General features: G+C 51.9%; 1 protein-coding gene and 1 long non-coding RNA gene across 2 annotated transcripts in view; one reads left to right on the forward strand and one right to left on the reverse strand.

Moving 5' to 3' along the window:
• Window positions 1–11419, reverse strand: part of Cerk (ceramide kinase) — a 46177-nt gene extending 34758 nt beyond the window's left edge. The window contains exon 1 of the mRNA XM_052748579.1: window positions 11224–11419. Coding sequence (XP_052604539.1) covers window positions 11224–11365 — 142 coding nt within the window. The 5' untranslated portion in view covers window positions 11366–11419. The remainder of the gene's footprint in view (window positions 1–11223) is intronic.
• Window positions 11403–21333, forward strand: LOC128116917 (uncharacterized). The gene is made up of 2 exons (XR_008220628.1): window positions 11403–11499; window positions 16074–21333. It is a non-coding gene; the product is annotated as an uncharacterized LOC128116917 (long non-coding RNA).
• The last annotated feature ends 3417 nt before the right edge of the window (window positions 21334–24750 follow it).

Below are 24750 nucleotides of genomic sequence, written 5' to 3' on the forward strand. Positions count from 1 at the left end.
AGCTAGAAACACTCTCTGTGATCAAAAGAAAGCGCGGGTGGCCATGCTAATAGCAGACAGACTTCAAACCAGAGAAAGTCTCCAGAGATGGAGGGCCCATTGTGTGAAGACGAGATGCGGCAAGTCTCCGTGTGTGCATTAAAAACCGCTGCAGAATATGTGAGGTGGAAACAGAACTGATGGGAGAAATAGATGAGTTCCAACTGTCCCCCGCACACAATGGCAGACAGAACACTAGACTGGAAAGCGGGCAGAACCCAACGTTGCCTTCAAGCTTCACAGATACCCCTCTAAAGGCGGCGGGACACATCCTCCCTGGGAGCTATCAAAACGTACACCCAAACTGATACAATCTGGGGGTCTTGATCGGGTTCATTTTCTCTGCCACTTAAAGAATTAAAAGGCGCGTCAGGTAGCAGCAGAGAAACCTCAAGCACCCCAGGCAGAATCAGCACTGGAAAATCGGTGATTATTGGGGGTAGGGGAACACACACATGCAACAGACACACACAGAAAAAGACCCTCTGTCCCAAATCCAGTCTCGGGTGCGTGTGTGCGTGTGCGTGTGCGTGTGCGTGTGTGTGTGCGTGTGTGTGTGTGTGTGTGTGTGTGTGTGTGTGTGTGTGTGTGTGTGAAAGCCTCTGAAGGGTTTTCCTCCTCTACTCTCGGGTTGGTCAGTTTGAAGAAAGCTGCGCTGGTTGGTTGGCCCAAAACTATCATGTGACATGTCCTGAGCAGGCCTTGAACTTGTGGAGCCAGTCCATGGGGGGTGGGGGGCGGGCTGCTGGTGCAGAGACAAGAGCCTACAAAGGGGTTTGCTTTGTTTTAAGCTGCCAGACTTCGGTTTCAAGTCAGGAGGGTGAGGAAGAAGCTGAGGAAGGGGCTGGCCATCTTGGAAATTCGCCACTGTGATTCCCTAGCCATGGCCTCTCTCCCTAACTGTCAATTCAACAGGGAGTCTGTCTCACTCCTAGTCTCTCAAAACCATCTGTCTAACCAGGAGACCCCAAAATATACCTGCCGAGGAGCCCCTGTGTTGTACAGTGCCATCCCCCCCTCGAGCAAAACAGCCACCATCGTGACATCAGCTGTGCCTGCTGGCCAAGAATCCATCCCTGAAGGCCTGTGGACTGTTGACATTTCCTCAGAGAGGGAGGGGGTGGGGGAGGGTCATTGGAGTCCTCCAGAGATTCCAGCCATTTGTATACGATTTTGCCACAATGGCAACTGGTGGAAGATGGGGTGGTTCTGGAGAGGGGCTAGAGTGTATAGGCTGGGGAAGGTAAGGGGAGGGGGAGGGAGCCATCATCCGTCCTGGGTCCAGACCTTTCAGAATGGCTGCTTTGGGGGAAATCACGCACACTCTTGACAATAACCTTTCACCAATGCTTTCTAAGTAAACCAAATAAACTCATTGGTTCCCCAGGGTGAATTTTGGTACAGTGGACTTTGGTTTGTCATCAGGACCTTATGAGGAGAAGGTGTGACATTACTTAGGTCCTCCTCACGATGAAAATTCTTACTGCACCCCAGCACACCAGGAACGTCTCTTGCTCTGTGTGCCCTTATGCCTTGATTGTGAACTTTGATTGATTTAAGTATCTATGAGCCGATTGGTCTGAGAGGTGTTAAGGGGCCTAAGGTCCCACTGTTACAGGTGCTGTTCCTCAGAGGGGCTGAGTCCACCCTGGCATCCTCTGTAGAAACCTGCCACAGCTGGAAGGGAACCCCAAGTGAACCTGTTCCCCAAATAGCAGAAATTTTTCCAGACATCGGTTGTTGGATTTTTTTTTTTTTTTTTTTTAGGTTAAACTGTTTCTAGCCATCTGAATTCACTGCTTTCATGAGAAAACATGCTGTTAGTCCCTCTTTGCTAAAATACTGACTTAGGACAGGGATTGACGCCTACAACCACGGCCCCAATTCAGGCCTCTGACTGCCTTTGTAAATAAAGCTTTATTGGCACACAGCCATGACCCTTTGTTGATATAGTGTCTGTGGCAGTTTATACACTCAAAAAGCAGGGCTGAGTAACTGGATGGTCCACGAAGCCAAAGAAACTTCTGTTAGTTCCGTTTAGACAATGCTTGCCTTAAAGACACACTTCGTTTTTATTTGAGAAAAGGTCTCATAGCTTGCCCAGGTGGCCTGGCACTTTTAAGCCTCCTGTCTTAGCCTGGGAGAGCCAGGATTATAGGCAGGGAATGCCACACCCACTTGCTGACCTATTTTAGATGACCAAAAGTTAACCACGAAACCCAGTCAGAACGATTACAAATTCAAGGATGGCTGAGACCTGTTACCTCTCAGGAGCCATTGAAACATCAGCAGAGGCTGCTGTCTGGATGCTGTCTCCCAGCCTCGGCTGGGCGAGAAGCCTCCGATCCAAAGGTCTCCCGTGGTCACTGGACTGATCTGGAAGGAGACTGTTTCCGACATAGGTTGACACGATTGCCATTTATTTCCTGTGCAGATACGCAGAGGAAATGTGGGTGTCATCGACTTTATGTCACCTGACCGTTTCTGTTGCTTCTGACCTCCTAAAGGGACATGAATGAAGTCCGCACGGCCCTGTTAGGCCAACACCTCACAGGCAGCGCTTTACACCAGCACCCTTCATGCCAGGGCAGTGCAGGAGTTGGCACACACTCTTCAGCCTCCTCACACCCAGCTGGCTTCCAACCCACATTCCTTTAGAGCAGTGGTTCTCACCCTTCCTAATGCTGCGTGCGACCCTTGAAAACAGTCCCTCATACTGTGGTGACCCCCAACCGTAAAATTATCTCATTGCTACTTCATAACTGTAATTTTGCTACTGTTCTGAATCATGATGTAAATATCGGATATACAGGATAGCTGATATGCAGCCCCTGTGAGAGGGTTGTTTGACCCCCCTCAGGGGGGCGAGACCCACAGGTTAGGAACTGCTGCTTTAGAGGGAAGGGAAGTGGGCGGACATCACCCAGTAAGAAATCACCAGAAACCCCCCCCTTCCCTCTCCTCCTTGTCATTCATGACGCCCTCTGTCACCCCACCACTGCAACAACGTTGTAACTTTTGCATCTCCCACCCTGACGAGAGAGTGCCAGGGGACTGAGGCAGGGGCCAAAGTCTTCCTGGCGGAGGGAGGGCCTGAAGCCTGATGGCACTGCCTGCCGAGCAAGGATGGTGAGCTGTCCTTCACACCCTGTCTACTCAGAGGATGGACGGATGGAGGGGCCCTTGAAGAGTGAGGAGGCTGGTGGAAGAGGCCTCTGGCAAGGAGCCTGCCTCGGAGAAGGAAGGAGACAAGAGGAACACACCACAAAAGATGACACAAAAAGAAATGCCTAGCAGGGGAAAAGCCCCCTGGAGGGCAAAGCACATTTTGAATCCTGAAGGACACTGGGCTGGAGTGAGGGGAAGGCTGACGTGGGAAAGGAGGAGGGGAACATCTTGGTTAGAGAGGCCCACACTGAGAAGTGCCAGGTATCCAGGGCATCGCTAATGACTCAGCTGTGCTGGGGGAGCAGGTGCAGGGGGAGGTGAGCTAAGGTCAGGGTCGAGTCATGGAAGAAGGGGCAGCCTTGGAAGGTGGGCAGCTGTGTTTCCACGGAGGGACGTCAGACATCCACAGCTCCGACAAGCCGGCAGGGTGGACGGAACAGGCCGACTTGTTTTTTCAAGTTTCCCATCCTGATGTCTGGAGTTCATCCATCACAGGAGTGTCCCAAGGGGAGAAAATAGAAAACAGAACTTAGGATCCAAGGCCAAGGTCAGAGGTTAGAGGGTAATGAACTTGTAGGCAGCAGTTGTCTGAACCAGTCTGTGGCCAAAAGAACAGAACTGGGTTCAGTGAGAACAGAGAGGAGGTATAAGCCGACACAGAGAGCCCACCTACAAGAGCAGCCAGCTCACGGTCCTGTGCTGTGTGAGATGTTGGCTGTCTCCAGTTCAACAGTTGGAACCAAATCTTAAGAGACAGCAGAGACAGCGCTTTCCTGTGGCTGGCAGCATGGAGGCCATACGATGCCTGGAGTCACTGTAAGAGGCTAAACCAGCAAGAGTGTCAGAGTTCTGGCAGCCTTCCTCATGTCCCCAGATGGGTAGACACAGTCAAGCTGTCCAAACATAACGGACTTGCTCCCTATGATGAGAACTGGCTCCACATGCCAGGCACTTCCACACCACAGGGCTTGTACCGACAGTACTGGGGTTGACTCCAGGACCAAGATCTATGGGGGTCCACAGAAAAATTGTTGTCAGGCCTAGCCACTTAGAGTGTGGCCCTCAAGTCCTACAGGGGCTGAAAAATGGAAGAAAAGGACTAAGATGATGTCCTCAAGCTAACCACCTCAGGGACAGATCTGGACAGAAGCACTGGACAGGTGGCAGCTGCCAATGAAAAGCCTCAGAACAAAAGGATCTGTGTTAATAAATTGCCAGAGAGAGGAGAGGGCTGACAAGAATGTGGGCAGGTTGGGGAAATGCAAAGAAAAAATATCAGCAAGGTCTCAACAAACACGGACATTGTATCTTCAAGAGCAAGCAGTGGCCTACAAACCCATGTTTGCTTTCCTTAGGATACATAATCAAAAGTGGAATTTAAGGTGTGGAGTCAAGTGTAGTTCCTCAGCAAAGCAGGCACTTAGCATGTGTGAGGCCCTAGGTTCCACCTTCGGCACCAAGAAAGACAAAAGATTAGATGCTAAGTCAAAGACAATGATTTTCATATTTTCAAGATATTGAGATTGCTTTCCCAAAACAGCAGAGCAGTGACTGCTCTGGTCCTCCAACTGTGCCCACCCCAGTGGGTTCCTAAAGTACCGTCAGCAGGGAAGCTCTGCAGCCAGTCCACAGGCTGAGGATAGCACCCCTGTGGCATCCACTCCGGAATCTGTTCCTGTGAATGACGTCTGTCAATCATCTATCTATTTATCTTCTATTTATCATCTACCTATCTATCAATAATCTACTATTTACCTATCTAGCAATAAGTTATCAGTCAATTATATACCAGTTATCTTTTTATGAATATGTCCATCAATTATCTACCACCTATCAACCTATCTTTCTATCATCTACTTATCTATCAGTAATTTATCTTTCTGTCACCTAGCTGTCTATCATCTAGTCTCCCATTCACTGTCATTGCTCTGATGGAGTGTCTATGTCTTTCAATGTTTTTGGAGAGAAGGTCTCACTATGTAACCCAGGATGGCTTTGACCTCATGTCCTCCTGCCCCTATCTCTCAAGTGCTGGGATTATAGGTGTGTATCTCCACTCCTGGTTCCACTTTCCTACCAGTCTTGTTTTGTTTTGAAACAGAGACTCGCTGTATAGTCCAAGTTGGTCCTGGTGGTCATCCCCTTCCCTCCCAAGTGCCAGGATTAGAGATATGTACCATGAGACCTGACTTTTATTTTCATAGATGCTTAAAAGGCTCTAACTTTTTAAGCTTTGCCATCACACACACACACACACACACACACACACACACACACACACACACACGCACCTTTTTGGTATCTTACAGAAGTTTTTTGTTTATACGTTTGGTTGGTTGGTTTTTCAAAACAGGGTTTCTCTGTGTAGCTCTGGCTGTCCTGGAACTCACTATGTAGACCAGGCTGGCCTCAAACTCAGAGATCCACCTGGCTCTGCCTCCCAAGTGCTGGGGTTAAAGGTATGAGCCACTGTTGCCCGACATCTTACAGATGTCTTACAATGTTCCTGTAGTCATATAGTTTAGCCTTTCCTGTTTCCATGTAGGCTAGGAAGACCTGTCCCTCATCCACAGAATCTCAGGTTTCTTGTAAGAATTTGCTTTTATATAAACACCTGTAATTCCCCGGACTCTGACTTTAAGAAACTTCCTCCCACTAATCATTTACAAAGGTATTGAGAGTCCTGTATGGTTCGTGCCTATAATTCCAGCATTTGGAAGGCTGAGGTAGGTGGACTGCTTCAAGTGTGAGGCCAACCTGAGCTACATAGACCAGGCTGGCCTGTAAAGTAAGACCCACTCTCAAAACAGCAACAACAAAAGTGTAGTACTGATTTCTCACATACTCAAACACAACAAATAAAAAGCATATCTCGACACAGTCCTTTTCTTCCGTCTAGCTTGATCCTGCTTTCTCCTTTAAAGTTGCACACGAGAAAAAGGAAGGCAGATACCCCCAAAGGATCCCAGAATCCTTACCCACACGGCCAAAGATGGAAACAAGTCCAAGAAGGCATCAATGTACAAACTATGTGTGTGCATGCATGTGGTGAACACACACACACACACACACACACACACACACACACACACACACACACACAATTTAAGCCAAAAAGAATTAATCACGGTTACATGGTGATTAAAACCAGTAAGGAGCCGGGTGGTGGTGGTGCCCGCCTTTAATCCCAGCACTCGGGAGGCAGAGGCAGGCAGATATCTGTGAGTTTGGGGCCAGCCTGGTCTACAAACAGAGTTCCAGGACAACCAGAACTGTTACACAGAGAAACTCTGTCTTGAAATAGATAGATAGATAGATAGATAGATAGATAGATAGATAGATAGATAAAACCAGTGAGATGAGTTGTGTGGCTGTATTTCTATGAACCACTTGCAGAGTGAAACCCATCCCTTGGAGACTGCTGGGCAGAGATCTACCCCAGAACTGCACAGGGGGAGGGGGAGGTTCTGGGCTGTGGCTCCTGTGCCCTATCTTGACTATGTTTACACAGGTGCAGAGTTATCAAAACACATGGAACTGTGCCCTTAAAATATGAGGATTTGATTGCAGGAGAATCAGATCTCAGTGAAGCTGCTCTTTAAAACAAAAAATAAAAAACCATGTTCGCAACAGCAAGATAATATGGAAAATAGCCTATAGCTATTCCTCGCTTTCCTTTCATACATATTTGCATACACAATCACACCAAGCATTAAGCACTTTGTATGCATAATTTCTAAAGTAATTTTTCTGCTTTCTAGACTTTTTTTTTTTTTTTCGAGACAGGGTTTCTCTGTGTAGCTTTGCGCCTTTCCTGGAACTCACTTGGTAGCCCAGGCTGGCCTCGAACTCACAGAGATCCTCCTGGCTCTGCCTCCCGAGTGCTGGGATTAAAGGCGTGCGCCACCACCGCCCGGCTTGTTTTTTTTTTTTTTTTTTTTTTTTTGCTTTCTAGACTTTTTAAAAAAGATTTATTTTTATTTTAAAATTATGTCTGTGTGTGTGAGAGTAAGTGCAGGTGAGTACAGGTGCCACTGACTCTAGAAGCATTGGATCCCCCCTGAAGCTGTAGCTACAGGTGGTTGTGAGTTACTCGATGTGGGTTCTGGGAATCAAACTCAGGTCCTCTGCAAGAGCAGTACACACTCTCAGCTACAGAGCTATATCTCCAGCCTCTGCTTTCAAGATTTTATTAAATCAGCACATATATATATATATATATATATATATATATATATTTTTTTTTTTTTTTTTTTTGCAAGGGGGTGCTGGTGGCCCATCCTAGGGCCTGGTGTCTGCTAGGCAAGCACTCTACAGCTGAGCTGTACCCTCAGTCCCATGGTTTATTTTCGTAAACTTGCTCATTCTTGACCCATGGTGGGAGGGTCGTGTGTGATGAGGATGTAGGCAAAGACAGCAGTGACTTGCCCATGAACTTACTGCCAGCTGAATTTACTGCCAGCTTTGGGGCACCCAAGTGGAGGCTGGTAGAGGCTGGTAGAAGATAAGGGAGGTTCTCCCCACAAAGGTGGAGCCTAGGCAGTGGTCCCAATGCCATGCTTGAGCCCTCAGCACACACAGACACACAGCCCGTACTCTGAAAGAACTAATGCAGAATTGATAGTGTGCCTTACTGCAGCCATGGGGAGAAGCCCAGATATCAATCACTCCGGGCTGCCTCAAGTTCAACTAGTGACCCACTTAAAGAAGCCCCCCCCCCATTTCCTGTTTTCAGTCTGCCCCACTTCCGCTCAGGCTGCGGTCTAGAGAAGCACTTGCTGGCTCAGCTTCCTCCAGTGCTGATATCTCTCTCTCTTTCCCAAGATTGAGTCCTTATCTCTGTTGCTGGGCACTTGGCAGCCAGTGTGACACCTGCCCCAGAAAGAGTGTGTGCCTGGGTTCAAAGCCTGCTCCTGCTGTGCACCAGGCACCTAGGGACCAAGCAAATCGGTCCATGTTTGCACGTCTAAAAACAGGAGAGAATGAAGGAGTAGTCGAAATACCCAGCTGGGTGCACAGTGCCCCTAAGGGCCGTCCTGGAATTCCAAGGTTGCCAGCCTCTCACACGTCCTACAATCTGTTTTTGCACAATCCTCTGCCCATGGTTCCCAACCAAGGCAATTCAGGTGTGTCCAGACACACCTGGGGGAGTGGCAGGTTGGCAGTGCCCCTGGCTAACTGAATTAAATGTGCCACGAACTGCTCATAGCCTGCTCGCCTGACTCCACAGACTTCGAGCTCACCTCACTCTATAAAGTAGGCCTAATTCTTTGGGGGCTGAAAACGGGGAGGGGAGGGAGGGAGAAGGCATCTCCCTTCCCCTCTCCCTCCTAAGCTAGAGTTTGTCAACTTGTTTTTCTACTTCCAGAGAGGTGGAGAGTACCAGAGAAGGGGAAGTGAGCCGGGTACTTTCTGAGGCAGCCTATGGACTGGTCCCTCGCAGCAGTCCTAGAGAGGCCGGGTCTGTTGGACTGCTACCAGATGGTTATGGATGAGCCCACACAAAAGTAGCCCCACACTTCACAGGGGTGACACAATACTCACGCCACAGAGCTGGCCAGCTGTGGAAGCCACCTGCCAGCTAAAAACAAGCAGGCTAAAAGTAGACACTGCCAGCACACCAAACCTCGAATGTGGGCACCAGAAACCACAACTGTGCCCACGTTGACAACAGGCCACGGGTGATGCCCCACCCCCACAGCTCATGAAGTAGAGGCGGGGCCCTTTCTGTGCCTTCGTGGCCTCCCAGACCCAAAAGAGGCAGCGCTGGCTCTTTTGGGAGTTGGGTTTGCTCAGCTGCAAGCCCCAGCTGGGCCAGTAGAACTCCCCCACCTCGGAGGCCAGTGGGTGTGTATGAAACAGAGCGGAGGCCAGCAGCTCACACATCCTGAGCACCCCGTGCCATCACCCTATCCGAAGCCTAGGCTCTAGGCCGCGGTGGGGGCTTGCTGACCTGAAACTCAGCCCCCTCAGGCCTAGGCAAAACAGTGGTCAAGTCAGAGAACAAGAGAGAAGCGGCTCCGGGAGGGGCCGGGGGCACATAGGACGACTTCAGGGTAATCAAGTCCTAGGCACTGAGCCACGGAAAGGCACTCCAAAGACAATGCTGCTTTGATCCCAAGGCCAGCAACCAGCTTGGCCACCAGTCTGAGGCCACCTTAGCCCTACCTACCCAAAGCTCAGTCTGCAGGGCCTCACGGCACAATGTCAGACTACTTACAGCTCCAGCTACCTACAGGACACCAAAAAGCCATTCTGGGTTGAATGAGGGGACGGATGATTGACGGCCCAAACTCAGAATGTCCGCCAGAGAGTCCTGACTCGCGCTACTCCCACTCTCGACAATTTTTAATAGAAAAAAAAAAATCCGTGCTTCTCCCACAGGTCCCTTCTCAAAGTGACAGTCAATCCCACTACTCCCAACCCTCCCTTACCTCCCCCATCTCCACCCAGACTGGGTTGACTGCCTCCCTTCCACTCTCTTCTGTCCCTCCTCTCTCTCCCTGAAGAGATCATCAAGTCTTTGTAAAAAGTTAAGCTGGATACCACCTTCCAGGGGGTCCCTTTACACCCACAATAAAGGTCAGTGCCCACTTCAGCCTGCCAGGCCGCAGGAGTCCTAGACCCTGTTCTTCAGCTGTTTCCCCCATCAACCTTGACCCTGACACACCCATGCCCTGAGATTCTTCCTGCCTCTATCAGCCTCCCCTCACGTGCACATCACCCCCCCCCCCCATGTGCACATCACCCATCCCCCCCACCCCCATGTGCACATCAGCACTCCAGGTCTGTCTGGGCAAATGCATCATATAAGAGAGGTCTGCTCAGCCCACCCTGTACTGGTCAGTACCATCCCTTTGTGGCTCACCCTTGATACCTACTCTCAGAGCCTCTTCTCAGGATCCAAGTCCTGACACATTTATCCCCATGTGTCCCTCTCTGCTTCCTTAAATGGAAAATGTCCTCCACTGCAGCAGAGAATTCACATGTGTCCCAGGCTAGGATCCCTAGGTTCATCTCTAGCAGGCAGGCACTCAAGGGACACTTGGAGGGCATGCTTGCGGTTTGGTGGTAGAGTCTGTTTAGCAAGCTCTTGGATTCCATCATCCCCAGCAAAGAAAGAGGGAGACAGAAAAATAAAGCTGGGCTTGGTGGCACATGTCTGTGATCCCAGTTTGAGGCTGACCTGAGCCACATAGGGAAAACCAAAACCAAACAAAAAGCAATGAATGAATGAAACGGAATACATCCACAAGGCCACCCCTGGGTGCCCTCACCCCTGGTGTCCACACACAATCTTCTGTAATCCTCCTTTTAAGGAGGACTTAATGACATTTTTATAAACCTCTGTCAATCCCTAGGCCACCAGGATAGACCTGCAACGAAGTCGGGAGAGAGAGGCTCCAGTGTCCTTGTGCCATCTCAGCCACTGCGGGTGGGTTGCATCTTTCCCGTGTTTATCTAAGCGACTCTTCTCTCAGTCCTGAGGGCCTCTGAGCAGGGTGCATACCCCAATAGAAAGTCAAAGCCCCTTGTTCAACTGCCTAATCACAGGAAGTCCCTCCAGGGCACTTCTGGGCTTCTCCGGTAGAGAAGCATGTGTCTGTACTTGGGTTCACTGTATTGGAGGAAGGGGGTGACCAGAAACCAGTCCTGTCCAGGTGTGCCTGAGCAGCAACAGACCTCCCCTGGGATCCCGCGGATGCTCTGGGGCTGCGGACGCTCGCCCTTCCCCTCCCCCTCCAGCACCTCCAGAGGCTTTGTCATCCCAGTTCCTGGAATGTCTGGGCCCTCCGCGCTGGGACGGTTCCCCGCCAGCGGCCGCGAAATTCTGAGACCGCCCGGCACCAGGGCCCTGCACCTCGGATCCCCTGCGCCTTGAGTGCCCTGGCCGCCTCTCCCGGTGCCCCGAGTCTCCTCCTCCCTCCGGGGTTCCCCCAACCCCGGCCTGCCCAAAGCGCAGGCCCAGGGTGGATGCAGCGCCCGGCCCCACCAGCCCCGGACCGCCACACTCACTAGCATCGGGCGCGCAGGGCCCGGTCACCGGGCTCCGCCACCAGCGTAGCAGCGCCCGCGCGGGCTCCAGGCTGACGGCGCAGCGCTCCTGCTTCACCCACAGCACCGACTGCAGCGGCTCCGCCGCCCCCATCGCGCCCATCGCCGCCGGCGCGGCCTCGTCCGCCGGGCGCGGGGCGCGCGGACGCCGGGGGGCGCGGGACCGTTAGCGGCCCCTGCAGTCAGCCCGGCGGAGTCGCGGGGAGGCGGGAGCGGGAGGCGGTGCTGCGTCACCCGGTACGCAGAGAGGGCGGCGGGGACCCGGGGCGGGGTGTGGGGACCGGGGAGGAGGTGACCAGGGTGAGGACAGGAGACGCTGGACTTGGGGACAGAGAAGGAGCAGAAGATCGAGGGAGCCTAGGCTGGGGAGCAGAGTGGGGGCCCAGGAAGAAACGGGAGGGATCAGAGGAGGGGACTGAGGGGCCCGGGCGTGGGGAGGGCGATCGAAGAGGCCGGGTGCGCTGAACGTCGCGAGGCTGTGGCTCTCGCTGCTCCTGGGCGCTGCTGGGTCTGCACGCGCGCCGGCCGGGGGAGGGCTGTAATGACAGGCAGAATCCCCAGCAGCGCAGAAATGCTGCCCAGGAAGTCGTGTACTGGCGGTGGGAGGCTTTGGAACTGCCGGTGTGTGCCCACGAGCAATGTGACCTTGGGCATCCGTCCCTTTTTTAGGTCCTGGTCTCCTGGCAGCTGGGAAGAGTCCTGCAGGCTGGCCCCAGCAGGCAAGGGAAGGCTAGGAGGACGAGGAGGATGAGGGCTACCCTCCAAGGGCATGGCAGCTGAATCTGTGGATGGATGTGGGTCTACAGCCTCCAGAGAGACAAGGGATGGTGTCTTCCTGTCAGTCACTTGACTGTTCCCTTTCTAACAGGCCCAAGGAACTTGAGCTGCTATTCCTGATGCTAATTAACGTGAGACAAGCTCAACACGTCTACCTCAGGGAGGTCTGTCTCCCTGGACACTCCCCCCCACCCCCCACCCCCCCAGCTAAAGGGTCCCAAGGCACAGCAGGGCTGTATTCAGCACTGCCCTCAAGGCATGTCTGCTCCTCTCCGTGAAAATTCCATAGGCATATGGACTTGTTCCTTACTGTCTCCAATGTCTAAAATGATCCCTGCACATAGCGTTAGTAATCAGATGTTGGTTGCACGATGGCATCTATTCACATCTGACCAGCAAAGAGTATGCTATATGGTCCAAGAGTGCAGAGCTCTGATGTGACAGAGCCAAGCCTCGCAGCAAGGTCTGCCTTCCAGAAGGCTAGAGAGCCACCCGTGCTCTCCTGCAGCTCTCCTGCTGCTGCAGACTGAGACAGAGGGGGCCAAGTCTACCTTGCCTTGCTGCTGTGCCTGGTACTGGGTGGCTTAGGTGCAGGGCTGATCCTGTCAGTGCCATCTGCAGGGCAGTAACAGCCATGAATCACTCACTTCCTGGAAGCCCAGCCCAGTTCTAGGCTCCAGGACAGCCCTACAGTGTTGCTTAGGCCCAGGCAGAATCCTAGCCCCACCCTTGAGCAAGCTGGACCTGATCTAGCTCAGTGGTTAGTTGTAGCAAGGGTTGCTCCAGCTCTTTCTTTCCACGGTTGTCATGATGAGGCTTGGAGAATGTGGACATGAAACTTCTTCAGAAACTTGGTGGGTGATGCCACCACTGTTATATGTGAGAGGTTGTGCCAGGCAAGGGCAGCAGGGGCTAGATACTCTAGAACACTAGCCTCTTCTTCTGGACTTCCTGCCCCTTCACATTTAATTATTCAGCAGTTTATTTATTATTGTTGTTGCTTTTTTTTTTTTTTTTTTGACAGGGTTTCTCTGTGTAACAACCCTGGCTGTCCTGGAACTCACTCTGTAGACCAGGCTGGCCTTGAACTTAAAGATTCACCTACCTGTCTCTGACTCCCAAGTGCTAAGATTAAAAGTATGGCCGGGCGGTGGTGGCGCACGCCTTTAATCCCAGCACTCGGGAGGCAGAGCCAGGCGGATCTCTGTGAGTTCGAGGCCAGCCTGGGCTACCAAGTGAGTTCCAGGACAGGCGCAAAGCTACACAGAGAAACCCTGTCTCGAAAAACCAAAAAAAAAAAAAAAAAAAAAAGTATGAGCCACCATACCTGGAAAATCATTCAGTGTTTCATAAACGTCCACATTGACCCCAGAATTCTGTAGCCAGACAAGGTACCCCAAGAGGACTTGACCTCACCCTAGCCCTACAGGAGCTCCTTCCTGGAAGACACAGACCACAAAACACTAGAGAACCTGAAGAGGGGTCCCTATGTGGACTTACAGCCCACTGATGAGACCCAGGGTCCCCCAGTGGCTGCTGTGGGCTGAAGTGTACCCCCTTTCAAATTCTGAAGCTCCGAGTTTGAGTGCCATAGTTAGTGACATATTTGGAAACAGGGCCTTTAAAGAGGTGATTAAATGAGCCCTTTCGGGGGTGGGGCAATAGCTTAGTCCGTGGACAGAGATTGCCACTTGGCCTCCAGACACACTCACCCACATATGTGCACCTACACACATATGAACACGTGTACAGACAAGTCAGACCATTAGGGTAGGCTTAATCCAGTTTGAGTAGTAGACGTAGTATAGGAGAGATTTGAACCCAGATGTCAGGGCTGTGTACACAAAACACAAGCTATGAAAAGCACCACAGGAATGGCCGTCTTACAGGCCTCAGGAGACACCAGCCTGGTTGGACCCTTGGTCTTGGGTTTCCAGCCTCTGTGAGCCAGAATCAGGAAACAGTACCAGGGGTTGGGTCCAGCGGTTGGTTCTGTGGTGGCCCTGGCCAACTAGTGCATTAGCCTGCCAGTCTGGGTAGCTGCAGTTCCAGGACTGGCTGGGGAGCCTCTGCCCAGGGGAGGGCAGCCTACTGAGGGCTGTGCTCTGGGAAGACACACTTTGTGCAGCTGAGATAGGCAATAGGAAACGACGGGCTCAGACTCTCCAGGCTGTGGACCATAGCGAGCCCGGCATTGAGGGAGGGAGGGAGGAGGCTGCTGTGCCCAGAGCAGCTGCCAGGCCCCTGCCGCCTGTGAATTCCCTGGGGCTCATCAGTTGTTGGGTGTGAAAGCAGATGGCAGAGCAGCTGACAGAAGCTTGGAAGCACCCACCCAGCCTGGATCACCCCTGGGAGGTGGGCCTCTATGCTGGGATGCACAACCAGCTCCCCTGATGGCTTCCCAAGCTACCTGGCTCATCTCTTCCCTGACTGGTATATTCTTCCCTTACTGGGCGCTGATCCAAACACCTTCTTACATGTCTGTTTGGGAGGTTCCTACCCACCCGCCTTACTCACAGCCACCTCTTGGCCTGCGCCGTGCTCTTTACAGCCAATGATGCCCCAGCCTCTTGCTGGCCTGGTTCATGCACAGCTGACTTCAGTTTTAGAGGGGCCCTGGGTAACAGGAAGACCAGGGGCACAGGCTCATCCCGAGCAGCCTGGAGCCCTCCTGAGCCAGACACTGCCTGGCCCCAGCCCCCTGTCATATGTCCAGTCTACAAGTGGAAGCATTCAGCTTTTGACCTGATAGTCTGGGTCATGTAAATCTGTGGCCAGCACCCTCTCTCCTGGGTGTTCTCTCATACATGGGCTGCCTGGCTCATGAGGTCCTGTTAGTCGCACACATTACCTCTAAACGTGAGTGTCCTTCCCATTGGTTCACCCACGGGAGAGGTCTTCAGCCACCTGCAGCCCCTTCCGATTTAGTCCTGTCTGGGCTCATAGCTCCGCCCCCTCCAGGAGCCCCTGTTCTTGTTTACACTCTGGCCTGCCTGCTTATCTTCCCAAGCTTCCTCCCTGATGAAGTCAGCAGAACTAATTGACATCAGAAACTGGAACACTGCTGGGCGGGGCCAGGGGATCTGGCAGGCCGTACCTGCAAGCTGCCAGGAATGCTGCCCTCTACCCTCTGCCCTCGAGGAAGAGCCTTCCAAGCATTACCTGTCAAAGCTGACTGCCTGGAAGACACGTCCTGGGCTCAGAAGCCCAGTGTTTGAGAGGCAGGCTCAGGATTCACAAAATGCACAACTCTAACCTGCCCTCGGGACCCAGACAATGACTGGAAACACCCATCATCTATTCTATTTTACAGATGGGAAATGGAGACTCAAGAAACCAAACCGACCCGCTCAAGTTACACAGGAAAGTGGTTAGATGGGCAGGTACTTGGGCTTTCCTGCCCCCAACACCTCAGAATTGAAATGGAAAGTTAGAAAGTGGCATAAGCCGAGGTCAGTGCTGTCAGTGGACAATGCTTGCTCCTTGGATGTCCCACTGGAACAGCCAGTCCACCTGTAAGGGCAGGTAGGAGAGGAATATTCTGGCAGAAGTGTCCTCTCCCATCTAAGAAATCAAGGCTTGAACTGAAGAGCAGGTGGCCCTCAGTGTGACAGAGCCAGGTAAACCTGAAATGAAAAGGCTTTGGGGTAGATCTGGCCAGAATAATCCTGAACTGGAGACCTAGATCTGGGGGGCTTACTCCTCTGGAAAGCTGGGGGAGCACTCTGCCTGTGATGGAAGGGGGTGGCCTCAGAGACCAGACTTTAGTTTGCTTTGAGTCTGCAAGCTCCCCAGATCTGCGGGGGTGACCTCTCCTGGGCAGGGACAGGAACTGGATACTCTGCTTAACTGAAGCTTATGTGGTCCCCAAGGATGCTGTGCCCCCAAGGCAAGGCGACAGCTTTGTGAACTTAGGGGCTGAGCTCAGGGTTATGAAGCAAGAAGAGAAGTGAGAGGGAACAGAGCTGCAAGGTTCAGAGCCTGATCTCCACTGCCCCACAAGCCTGGCGACCACTGTCTGCGTTTCTTTCCAGGATGCAGGGAGCTGCCCGGGATGCCAGCCCCCAAGGAAGGAGACTTCGTGGTAGCCTCTCTGGGGAAAAACACCACCTCTTAAGACGTGAACTCCAGGTACCTCAGGTGGGAGAGAGAGCCCCCTCCTGCTTATCTCTGCAGCTGAAGGAAAGATGGACAGCCTGGTGGACCCACAGCTTCGGGCAGTGTCAGGAGGAGGGGGCTGACAAAGTGGCTCTCTGGGAGCACTCAGGGAGGGAACAGAATCTGTGCCTCCCTCTCCCAGGCTTCAGTAAGTGATACAATGTAGCCTTGAGTCATTCCAGAGAGTAGAAGCTGCCACAGTGTTTCAGCTTTAGGAGTGGGGTGAAAGTCACCACCCCTCCCCCGACCTCCTCAACCCGCTCTTTAAAAAGCGCCCATTCTATCTACGGCAATCGTAATCCTCCATGACCCAGCTGAGTGGCCTTTGCACATTGGTAGTTGCTTGAGTGGCTTCGAACTGTTGGGGACCCTGATCTGGAGGAAGAGGTGGCAGGACCCAGAGGTCATTGCTCTACCTTGGTTGGTGTTTGGAGAAGCAGGGAGACCTTCAGTCTGCGCATATTTCACTTGCCTCTTTGTGTTCCAGTGAAAACGCAAGGGGAAAACTGCCTTCAGACAAACCCAGGGTCTTGGAAATAACACCCCCGGAGAGTGCCATTCCAGAGAGATAACACAAGCCAGAGTCAGGCAACAAGCTTTGTCACACGGGGTGTAAAGGATTAGATCCAGCCCAAAATCAAAACCAATTTATAAATTTTAAAAAGAAAAGAAATAGAAGAGTAGAAACTGAATACCACTGAACTCAGCGCTCATAGATGGCAAAGAAGATATTGTGGCCCCAAGGAAAGCCACACTAAAGATACTGCTGGCCAGTGCTGGCAGAGAAGGATGGGTGACTGCAATGATACCCAGGAAGACGAGGGGCAAACTCTAGCACCCTTGACAGTCTGCCAGAAAACTGGGGGGTGGGGGTGGGGGTCAGGAAACCTGAATTCAAAGGAGAGTGCTGTGCCTTGAGAATAATGCTAAGTGAGATTACACACACACACACACACACACACACACACACACACACATAAACAAACACGCACTAAAGCTTCAGAAGTCAGTTCTTTTCTTTCATGGGGATCTTGAGGATCAAACTCAGGTCATCAAACTTGGCACTTTTGCCTGCTGAACTGTTCTGCTGGTCCAGGAACTTTTTTTTTTTTCCCAAACCACTTCCCTTTACTGTCCTCTTCCCAGAGCTGTCACTTCTGACATCCTCATCAGCCCGTGTCACTCAGCTCTATGTAGGCCAGCCACTGTGGCTTCTGCAGAGAGCAGGGCCATGCTCTTCCCCTGCAGAAATCTGCCTGTCAAAAGGTGACAGGGCTGTGAAGCTGGGCCAAGGACCCTTGTGGCTAGCTTGGCAGAGTTTTCAAGACAAGACAGAAGGCCACACTTCTATGAGTGACTGTAAAAGAGCAATGGATTTGGTTCTAAAGTGGAAAGCGTTTTGTGGCATGATAGTGTCCTGACACAGACTGGGGCATCCGGAGGCCAGCCTGTGACCGCTAGATTAGCGCCACAGAGTTAAACTAGACTTAAAAGGTCACTCTTCACTGGGCGGCACTTTAATCCCATGCACTTGGGAGGCAGCCTTTAATCGCAGCACTTGGGAGGCAGAGCCGGGTGGATCTCTGTGAGTTCGAGGCCAGCCTGGTCTGCAGAGGGAGATCCAGGACAGGCACCAAAACTACACAGAGAAACCCTGTCTCGAAAAACAAAAACAAAAAGGTCACTTTTCAGTGGCAGAGGCAGATGAGCACATGATGCTCAGACAGAAAACAGAGACACCTGGGAGAGATGCTGCTGGAGGCTTGTGGAAGGCGTATGGTGTGCAGACACACTGGGTGAGAGTGGATTGAACAGCTCGTACTGGACTCCTCCCACCCCTGGGAGCCAGCAGGGAAAACCTCTTATGGCAGCCTCCAAATCCAGGGTACCCAGCTCATCCTGGAGATACAGGCCCCACAGGAGCACTGCAGCCTGGTGCCATTGGGGGAGGGTCAGGGATTAGGAAAGTGCCAGGGTCAGAGGGACATACAGAAGAGCCCCATCTTGCAGCCCACTTCTGTTTCGGCTGCTGATTGAATGAACTCTGACTCAGGCTCCTGGTAGTTGACGCAGTTAAGGCTCACCATGATCAATACTTTCACCATGGAAGGAAAAGCTGCGTTTCCCATAAAGAACCCCTGTACCCGTAAACTACCACTCTGCACTCTGCCCTGCACCTGAGGTGGGAGCTTCTGTCTGGCCTCACCTGTTCTAGATTTTTTTCATCAAGTAGAATCACATGCTCTCTCTCCTCCAACTCCGTGCTGGGAACAGAATGAACCTCGCACATACTAGACAAATGTGTCACTACAGAGTGACACTTGCAATCCCACTAAGTGGCCTTCCTGTCTGACTTCTTCCATTTAGTATCTGAGGGCACTCTTGCTGCCACAGAACACTGAGACTGAATGATTTCAGTCCTTCCCTCAAAGTCTCCCATTGTAACCCCGACTGACCTGAAACTCACTATGCACCCAATCCAGTCTCAAACTTGCAGCAAACCCCCTGCTTCAGCCTCCTGAGTGCGGGCATGTGCCACCATGCCTGGCTGAGACCTAATGATTGGTGAACAACAGGGATTTATCATTGTTGAATGGCTCCACCCCTTGGCATTCCTTTAAAAGCCCTTTGGCAGAGACAGAGGGGCTGGTGGGTTTTGACCCTGGCCCACATTATCATTCTCATAGTCTGGAGTCTAGTCAGTCCGAAACCAAAGTATTGGCGGGTTCAGCATCCAGTGAAGGACTTTCCCTCAGATGGGCAGAAAGGACAGAAGGGTCAAAGGGGTGAACTCTTTGTCCTTATGTGGTTAAGGAAGAGGGGAGCAGAGAGCCCTAAACCAGCTCCCTCCAGTTCTCAGGGCCACTTACCACTTACAGGGGACATCCATTTACAAGTGTCACAGTTTCTTCCTTGACTCCCCTGTCTCCATGCCACCACACAGGGGACTTGGTTTCATCATCGAGTGTAACGTTTTCAAGGTCCGTCCACACTGCCTGTCTCCACTTCCCTCTTCCTTTGGCTGAACGGTATTCTGCCATGGTTGTGTGGCATTTACTCATTCATCAACTGATGGGGGTTCTGGTTGTTTGCACTCTTTGGCTGTAGGGAAAAGGCTGCCCTGGACATTCAAGAATAAGTTTTAGTGGGAGGGGGTCTCAGTCTCATGGGTAGATACACCCTAGGAGTGGGATTGTTTTGTCTTCCAGCCCTCCGTGTTTGATGTTTGAGGACGCGTCCGACAGTTTCCCCATGCAGCCTCACTGCCTGGCAGCCCCAGAAGGGTACAAGCCTTCTAGCCTTGGCATGTCTGCACTGTAGCTTATGGTCCCCTGTTAGCTGTATCCATCTGTAGAAGGAAGAGGAGGAGGAGGAAGAAGAAAAGAAGGAGGAGGAGGAGAAGAAGAAGGAAGAGGAGGAGAAGGAGGGAAGAAGGAAGAGAAGGAGGAGAAGGAGGAGGAGAAGGAGAAGGGGAAGAGAGAAGAAGAAGAAGAAGAAGAAGAAGAAGAAGAAGAAGAAGAAGAAGAAGAAGAAGAAGAAGAAGAAGAAGAAGAAGAATTGCTTCCCACCGAACCTTCTGCAAGGCTAGCTAATTAACTGATTAGAACTCTAGTGACTGTGGACAGGTTGGAATGTTACAGGTCCAGGGCCTAATAACAATTATCTTGAGCTATCTCTGGTCCCCTAAATAGCCATTCCTTGCCCACATCTGGGTTGGACCTAATGTTCTAAGACTAACAGATAAAAAGTTTTGGAATGTGTTGACTTGGCAGACCACTAGCTTCCACCAACCCAAAAGCAAAGACTGTCATTAGACAGCATCCGAGGCCCATGGCTGGGATCTCTCTGCTTTGCTACAACCGTCTCGGTGACGTCTCCACCAAAGTATTTGAAAAGCACCGTGATTTATGACTTTCTTCATTCTTCACAAAACTCCTTTCGGTTGGAACATGGAGTTTGGGGTATCCTAAATCTGTGTTCCTGGGCCATGGTAACTCAAATTTAGCATCTATCTCCTATCCCCTTTAAGGTGAGAGCTGCTTTTGCAATGGCATATCCTAAGTGGTGTGAATTGCCTCTCTGTGGGTTTCGCCTGGCTTATCTGTGAGAAAATGGATCTCAACTGTATTGCCTCTCACTCGAGCTGCTGTTTATCTATTCTCTCCCCCAACTCCAGCAGCTGCCTCTGTCTTCCTAGAGTTTGATTCTCAGCATTGGGAAAAAAACAAAACAAAATGAAAACATGGGTCTGCTTCAGCTATAGCTTGGGGTATTCTAGACCAGTCAGGGCAGTGGTAATCAACATAGATAGATTTGGATCCAGGGTGGTCCCAAGACAGACCTGATGTGTGCAGTGAGTGATTGACAAGGTGTGGGCGATAAGGGTCTGAGCCCTCTACCCCTGTCTGTTTCAGGTCTGGGTGGGCTGTTGCCTGTCATTGTGTGAGACAGGAAGTGCCCAAGGAGCCAATGGGGTTTTGTATCCTGACCAGAGGTCACACTTGAGACTGCTCGGTGGACATGTGACAGTGGATCTGCCCAGGGAGCTCCCTGCTTCTGTTTACTGGGACAGTTCTGATGTGTACCTACTGTGCCAACTTCATTATAGCCGCTGCTCCAGCCTCTCTCTCAGAAGCAGCTCTGGGGATGACTAGGTGCCTTGCCACCCACTACATGTCAGGGTGAAAGACCCTAACCCTTCAGGCTTACACCCCCAAGCCCCAGGAAATAAGGAACTAAAAAGAAAACTAGTTCCAAGGGCCACCTGACTCAGCCATTATTCAACCTGTAACAATGTACAAAGATTTCTGTTAAGAGATGTGCTCAACTGTGACTGGGATAGTTGCAAGTGTTCCAGGAAGGACCACTGTGACCTTTGTGTAAACTCCACTCTCGCCCTGATACCCCCCTTGAGGTTTCAGGAAGAATGTACATGCGGAAGTGACTGTACCCACTCTGTGATCAGACCATGATCTTGTAAAACGAAATTGTATGGGAATTGTAATCTTATGGCTTTTGTGGGTTTTTCTTTAAAAGTCCCCATGGGGCTGCAGTAAGATGCGGCTCTTGCTCTTAGGAGCAGAGTTTGCCCATCTGTACAGCCGCTTCAATAAAAACCTCGTGCTGTTGCATCAACTGGACTGGAGTCTGGGTTCTTGGGGCACCCCCTCAAGAAGGTAGTACCCTGGGTCTGGGGTCTATCAAGGGCAGCTGGCGGAAGAGGGGATCCTGGAGGGACACCATGGCCCCAGGAAGGCAGCAGCAAGGAGGATTAGCGGGAGCACGGGAGCCTCAGAAATCTGGACAGGGAGGGATGGCCCAGCTCTGTATGTGTTAGTGATGAGAATCTGTGCTCATCCTCTGAAGCCTCAGCTTTTCTGCATGTAAAATGAGAGCCAGCTCACAGAGCCAAGTGGACAAAGATTAGAATTCAAACCCAGGCTGCCTGGTGGTAGCTGAGTGCCCTCACCAGGGTCTCTCAGGCAGAGGCTACTTACGGCAGGGCTGTCCACAGTGGCTCCGAGTATGATAAACATAAAACACCTCTAGACATTGCCAAATGCACCCTGAAGAATCCCTGCCCTTGATGCCTCGATTCCATGCTCTGTAAACATAGTCACTAAAACCCATCCCCGCTGTGGGGTGCCATGTTGCTGCCCAGTGTGGCCAATATAACGCATTTGATTCAATGGAGAGCTCACTAGATGAACCCATAAAGCGAGAGCCCAGGGTTTGGGGCACAGTGGAGACATTTGGGGGTGATGCAATCATGATTTCCTGAGCCTGGTTGTTGGGGATAGTAGAAATGCCTCAGGAGTGACTGCCAGATTGAGACAGCAGCTTTGGACACTTACACATCCCTGTGCCACCTGGGGGGGGGGGCAGGGCTTGCTGATGCTGACTGAGGAGCACCCAAAGGACCAAGAGGCTGGTCTTTTGGGGGACATGAAGAGTGAGCTCCTAAGACACAAGGAGTTCTGTTTGGGAAGAGCCACAAGAGAACAGTTTGGACTGGCTAGGGTGACCTTCCCTCTTATCTTGCTGGGACATCCCTGGCTTCATCACTTCAAATCCTACACCCGATATTCAGGAAAATGCGGTTGCTCCTGCCATTCTGATTCCAGGTTCAGAGATGAAGCCTGCCTGCTGGCCTAGCTACCCCTAGTCTCCTCCTCAGGCTCCTCTCAGGCACGCCAGGCTGGTGACCTCATTTAGGTATTGAGCAGAAATAGAAGAGCAGCCCTAATTAGCTCATCAGCAGGGCTTGCAAATGGGCCACTGCCGCTGACATTCCAGGATGTGGAAAATTCCATTCTCTCTTCCTTCAGTGGTGGGCAGGAGTGTGAGGTCCCTTCCCCTGGGGACACATCAAACTGTGTCACTTGCTCATGAGGGGTTTAGGTTAGGGAGGCACACACACACCCTCGCCCCCGGGCTGCCAGAGATGCTGATTCTGTGGGTTTAGAGTTGGATCAGGGGAGAAGCTGCATGTTTCATACCAACCCTCAGTGACATGATCATCCCCAGCTGGGATGGGGCAGTACAACGCAGTACTGCCGGCCTCTGTCCCACCCAAGGGCAGAGGCCCAATGCACTTGTTTACAGCCCTCATCTCAAAAGACAGCTGAGGGGTCAATGTCTGAGTGGGACTTGTCCCAGAGTAGGGCACAGAGCTACCATGGCAGCCAGCCTCTCCTCACAGCAGTGGCCTCTGTCACAGGTGGGAAGATGGTACGAGAGATCCCTGACTGGAAGCCAAGGGACTTCTGTGGTCCAGCCAATGATGCTGGCCCTTCTCTTTGCTTGTTCAGCTCTTCCCACTGAAAGGAGACGAGGGGATACAGGAATCCAGGAGGTCTCTCTGGGCCCTGCGTGCTGACTGTGGAGTCTGGGCTGTGCTCTCACGTTCAGACTGAAGCTTGGCTCTCAGTGAACAGAGCCCAGGCTGCTGGGCTCCTTGTAACTAACTGTTCCTGGGGAGTCAGAATGTAGATCAGTCTATGTTGGGGATGCCCTTCTGATAGCCTACCAGCCATAGCCCCAGAAACCATCCCAGGAACCAGGGCTGAGAGGGGAGCCTTAGAAAGTTACACCACCACCACCCCCCTCCCCGGCAAACCAATCTGTACCTTCACATCCTTCCCACTCCTGTGGCCACCACCCTCTCTGCCCTCTTTTGATCCTTGATCCTCTTCTCTTGATCCTCTCTCTTTTGTCCTGCCCTCTTGGAGGGGGGAGGGTGTTCACTCCGGCCAGAGTAGAGAGGCAGGGACAGGGTGTGGTTCAGCATTAAAACAGTCACAAGGCCCCGGGCTTCATCTCCACCACTGTGAAAAATAAATGAACAAATTAATAATTAACGAACTGCTTAAAATACAGAGAGTCGCTGGGAAGATGGCTCAGTTGTTAGAGTGCTAGCCACAAAAGCGTGAGGATCAATTCCCAGGACCAGCGGAAAAGGGGTTGGGTGAGGTGGTATGTGCTTGTAATTCCAGAGCTGGGGAGGTGGAGACAGGAGGCTCCCTGGGGTTTGCTCGTCAGCCAGATTCAGGCTCTGGGTTCAGTGAAAGCCCCTGTCTGGAAAAGTAAGGTCGAAGGAGACTTTTGTCCTCTACATGCACCCTCTACCACATGTGGACACACATGTAAATGCACACACACACACACACACACACACACACACACACACACACACACACACACAGTAGAGGGGCTCCAGACATAACCTTGGCTAGGAATGTAGGGCTTGAATGAATCACTGGTCTCTAGGCCTTAGCTTGTCCACCTGCAAGGGGACAGTGCAGGACGGAGCAACGGAAGTCCCCACTCTCTGTGACTCTAAGGCATCTGGTCACAGCCTTGGCCCCCAGTCACTTGACTAAGGCTGTTTGTTGTGAACATTTTGTGACAATCCCGGGAGCAACACGTGTGGGGAGAGGCAAGGCTCAGATACACAGAGCTTGCTTTGTCTCCTGCCTAAATGTGTACAGAAAGAAATCCACCCTCTTCCTCTCTAGAAAAGGAAACGGCCTAAAGCAAGCGTGACAGTGTGTCTCTGACTGTGGCCATGGGGAGACCTTAGAAAGACACCCCTTTGCCAGGCTAATACCATCCCATGGGGCCAACAGTCTCTGCATCAGGACAGCCAGGGCAGGCACCCTGGGTGACCACTCAGCTTTGCATCTTGCAGTAAGGAATGGGACTCAGCCTGGCATGGCGCCACCTGGTCACTCATGGACTGGAGGAGGGACTGTGGGGTACTGGAGCTCCTGTTCCCAGCAAATCTCAGAGTCACTCTTGGGGAGAGAATTGTTGGCTGAGTTCTTTTTGTGCTAACTAAATCCCAGCCCCTGGAGTCAGTGGGAGAGGCAATTCCCTGGCTATTGCTTCTTTGATCTTTACCTATAAGGTATGTGAGGTGGAGCTGGTTCCTTCTTTTACAGATGGGCGTGGTGAGGCTCAGAGAGAGGCTGGCTAGGATCCCATGGAGCTTGGGTCACCTAAGAGGTAGCTCCGGGACCTCAGAGATATTCCAGAAAGACACTGTCAAGT

The sequence above is a fragment of the Peromyscus californicus genome, unplaced genomic scaffold (genome assembly GCF_007827085.1).
Source record: "Peromyscus californicus insignis strain IS unplaced genomic scaffold, ASM782708v3 Scaffold_20__1_contigs__length_68692818, whole genome shotgun sequence".
NCBI lineage: Eukaryota > Metazoa > Chordata > Mammalia > Rodentia > Cricetidae > Peromyscus > Peromyscus californicus.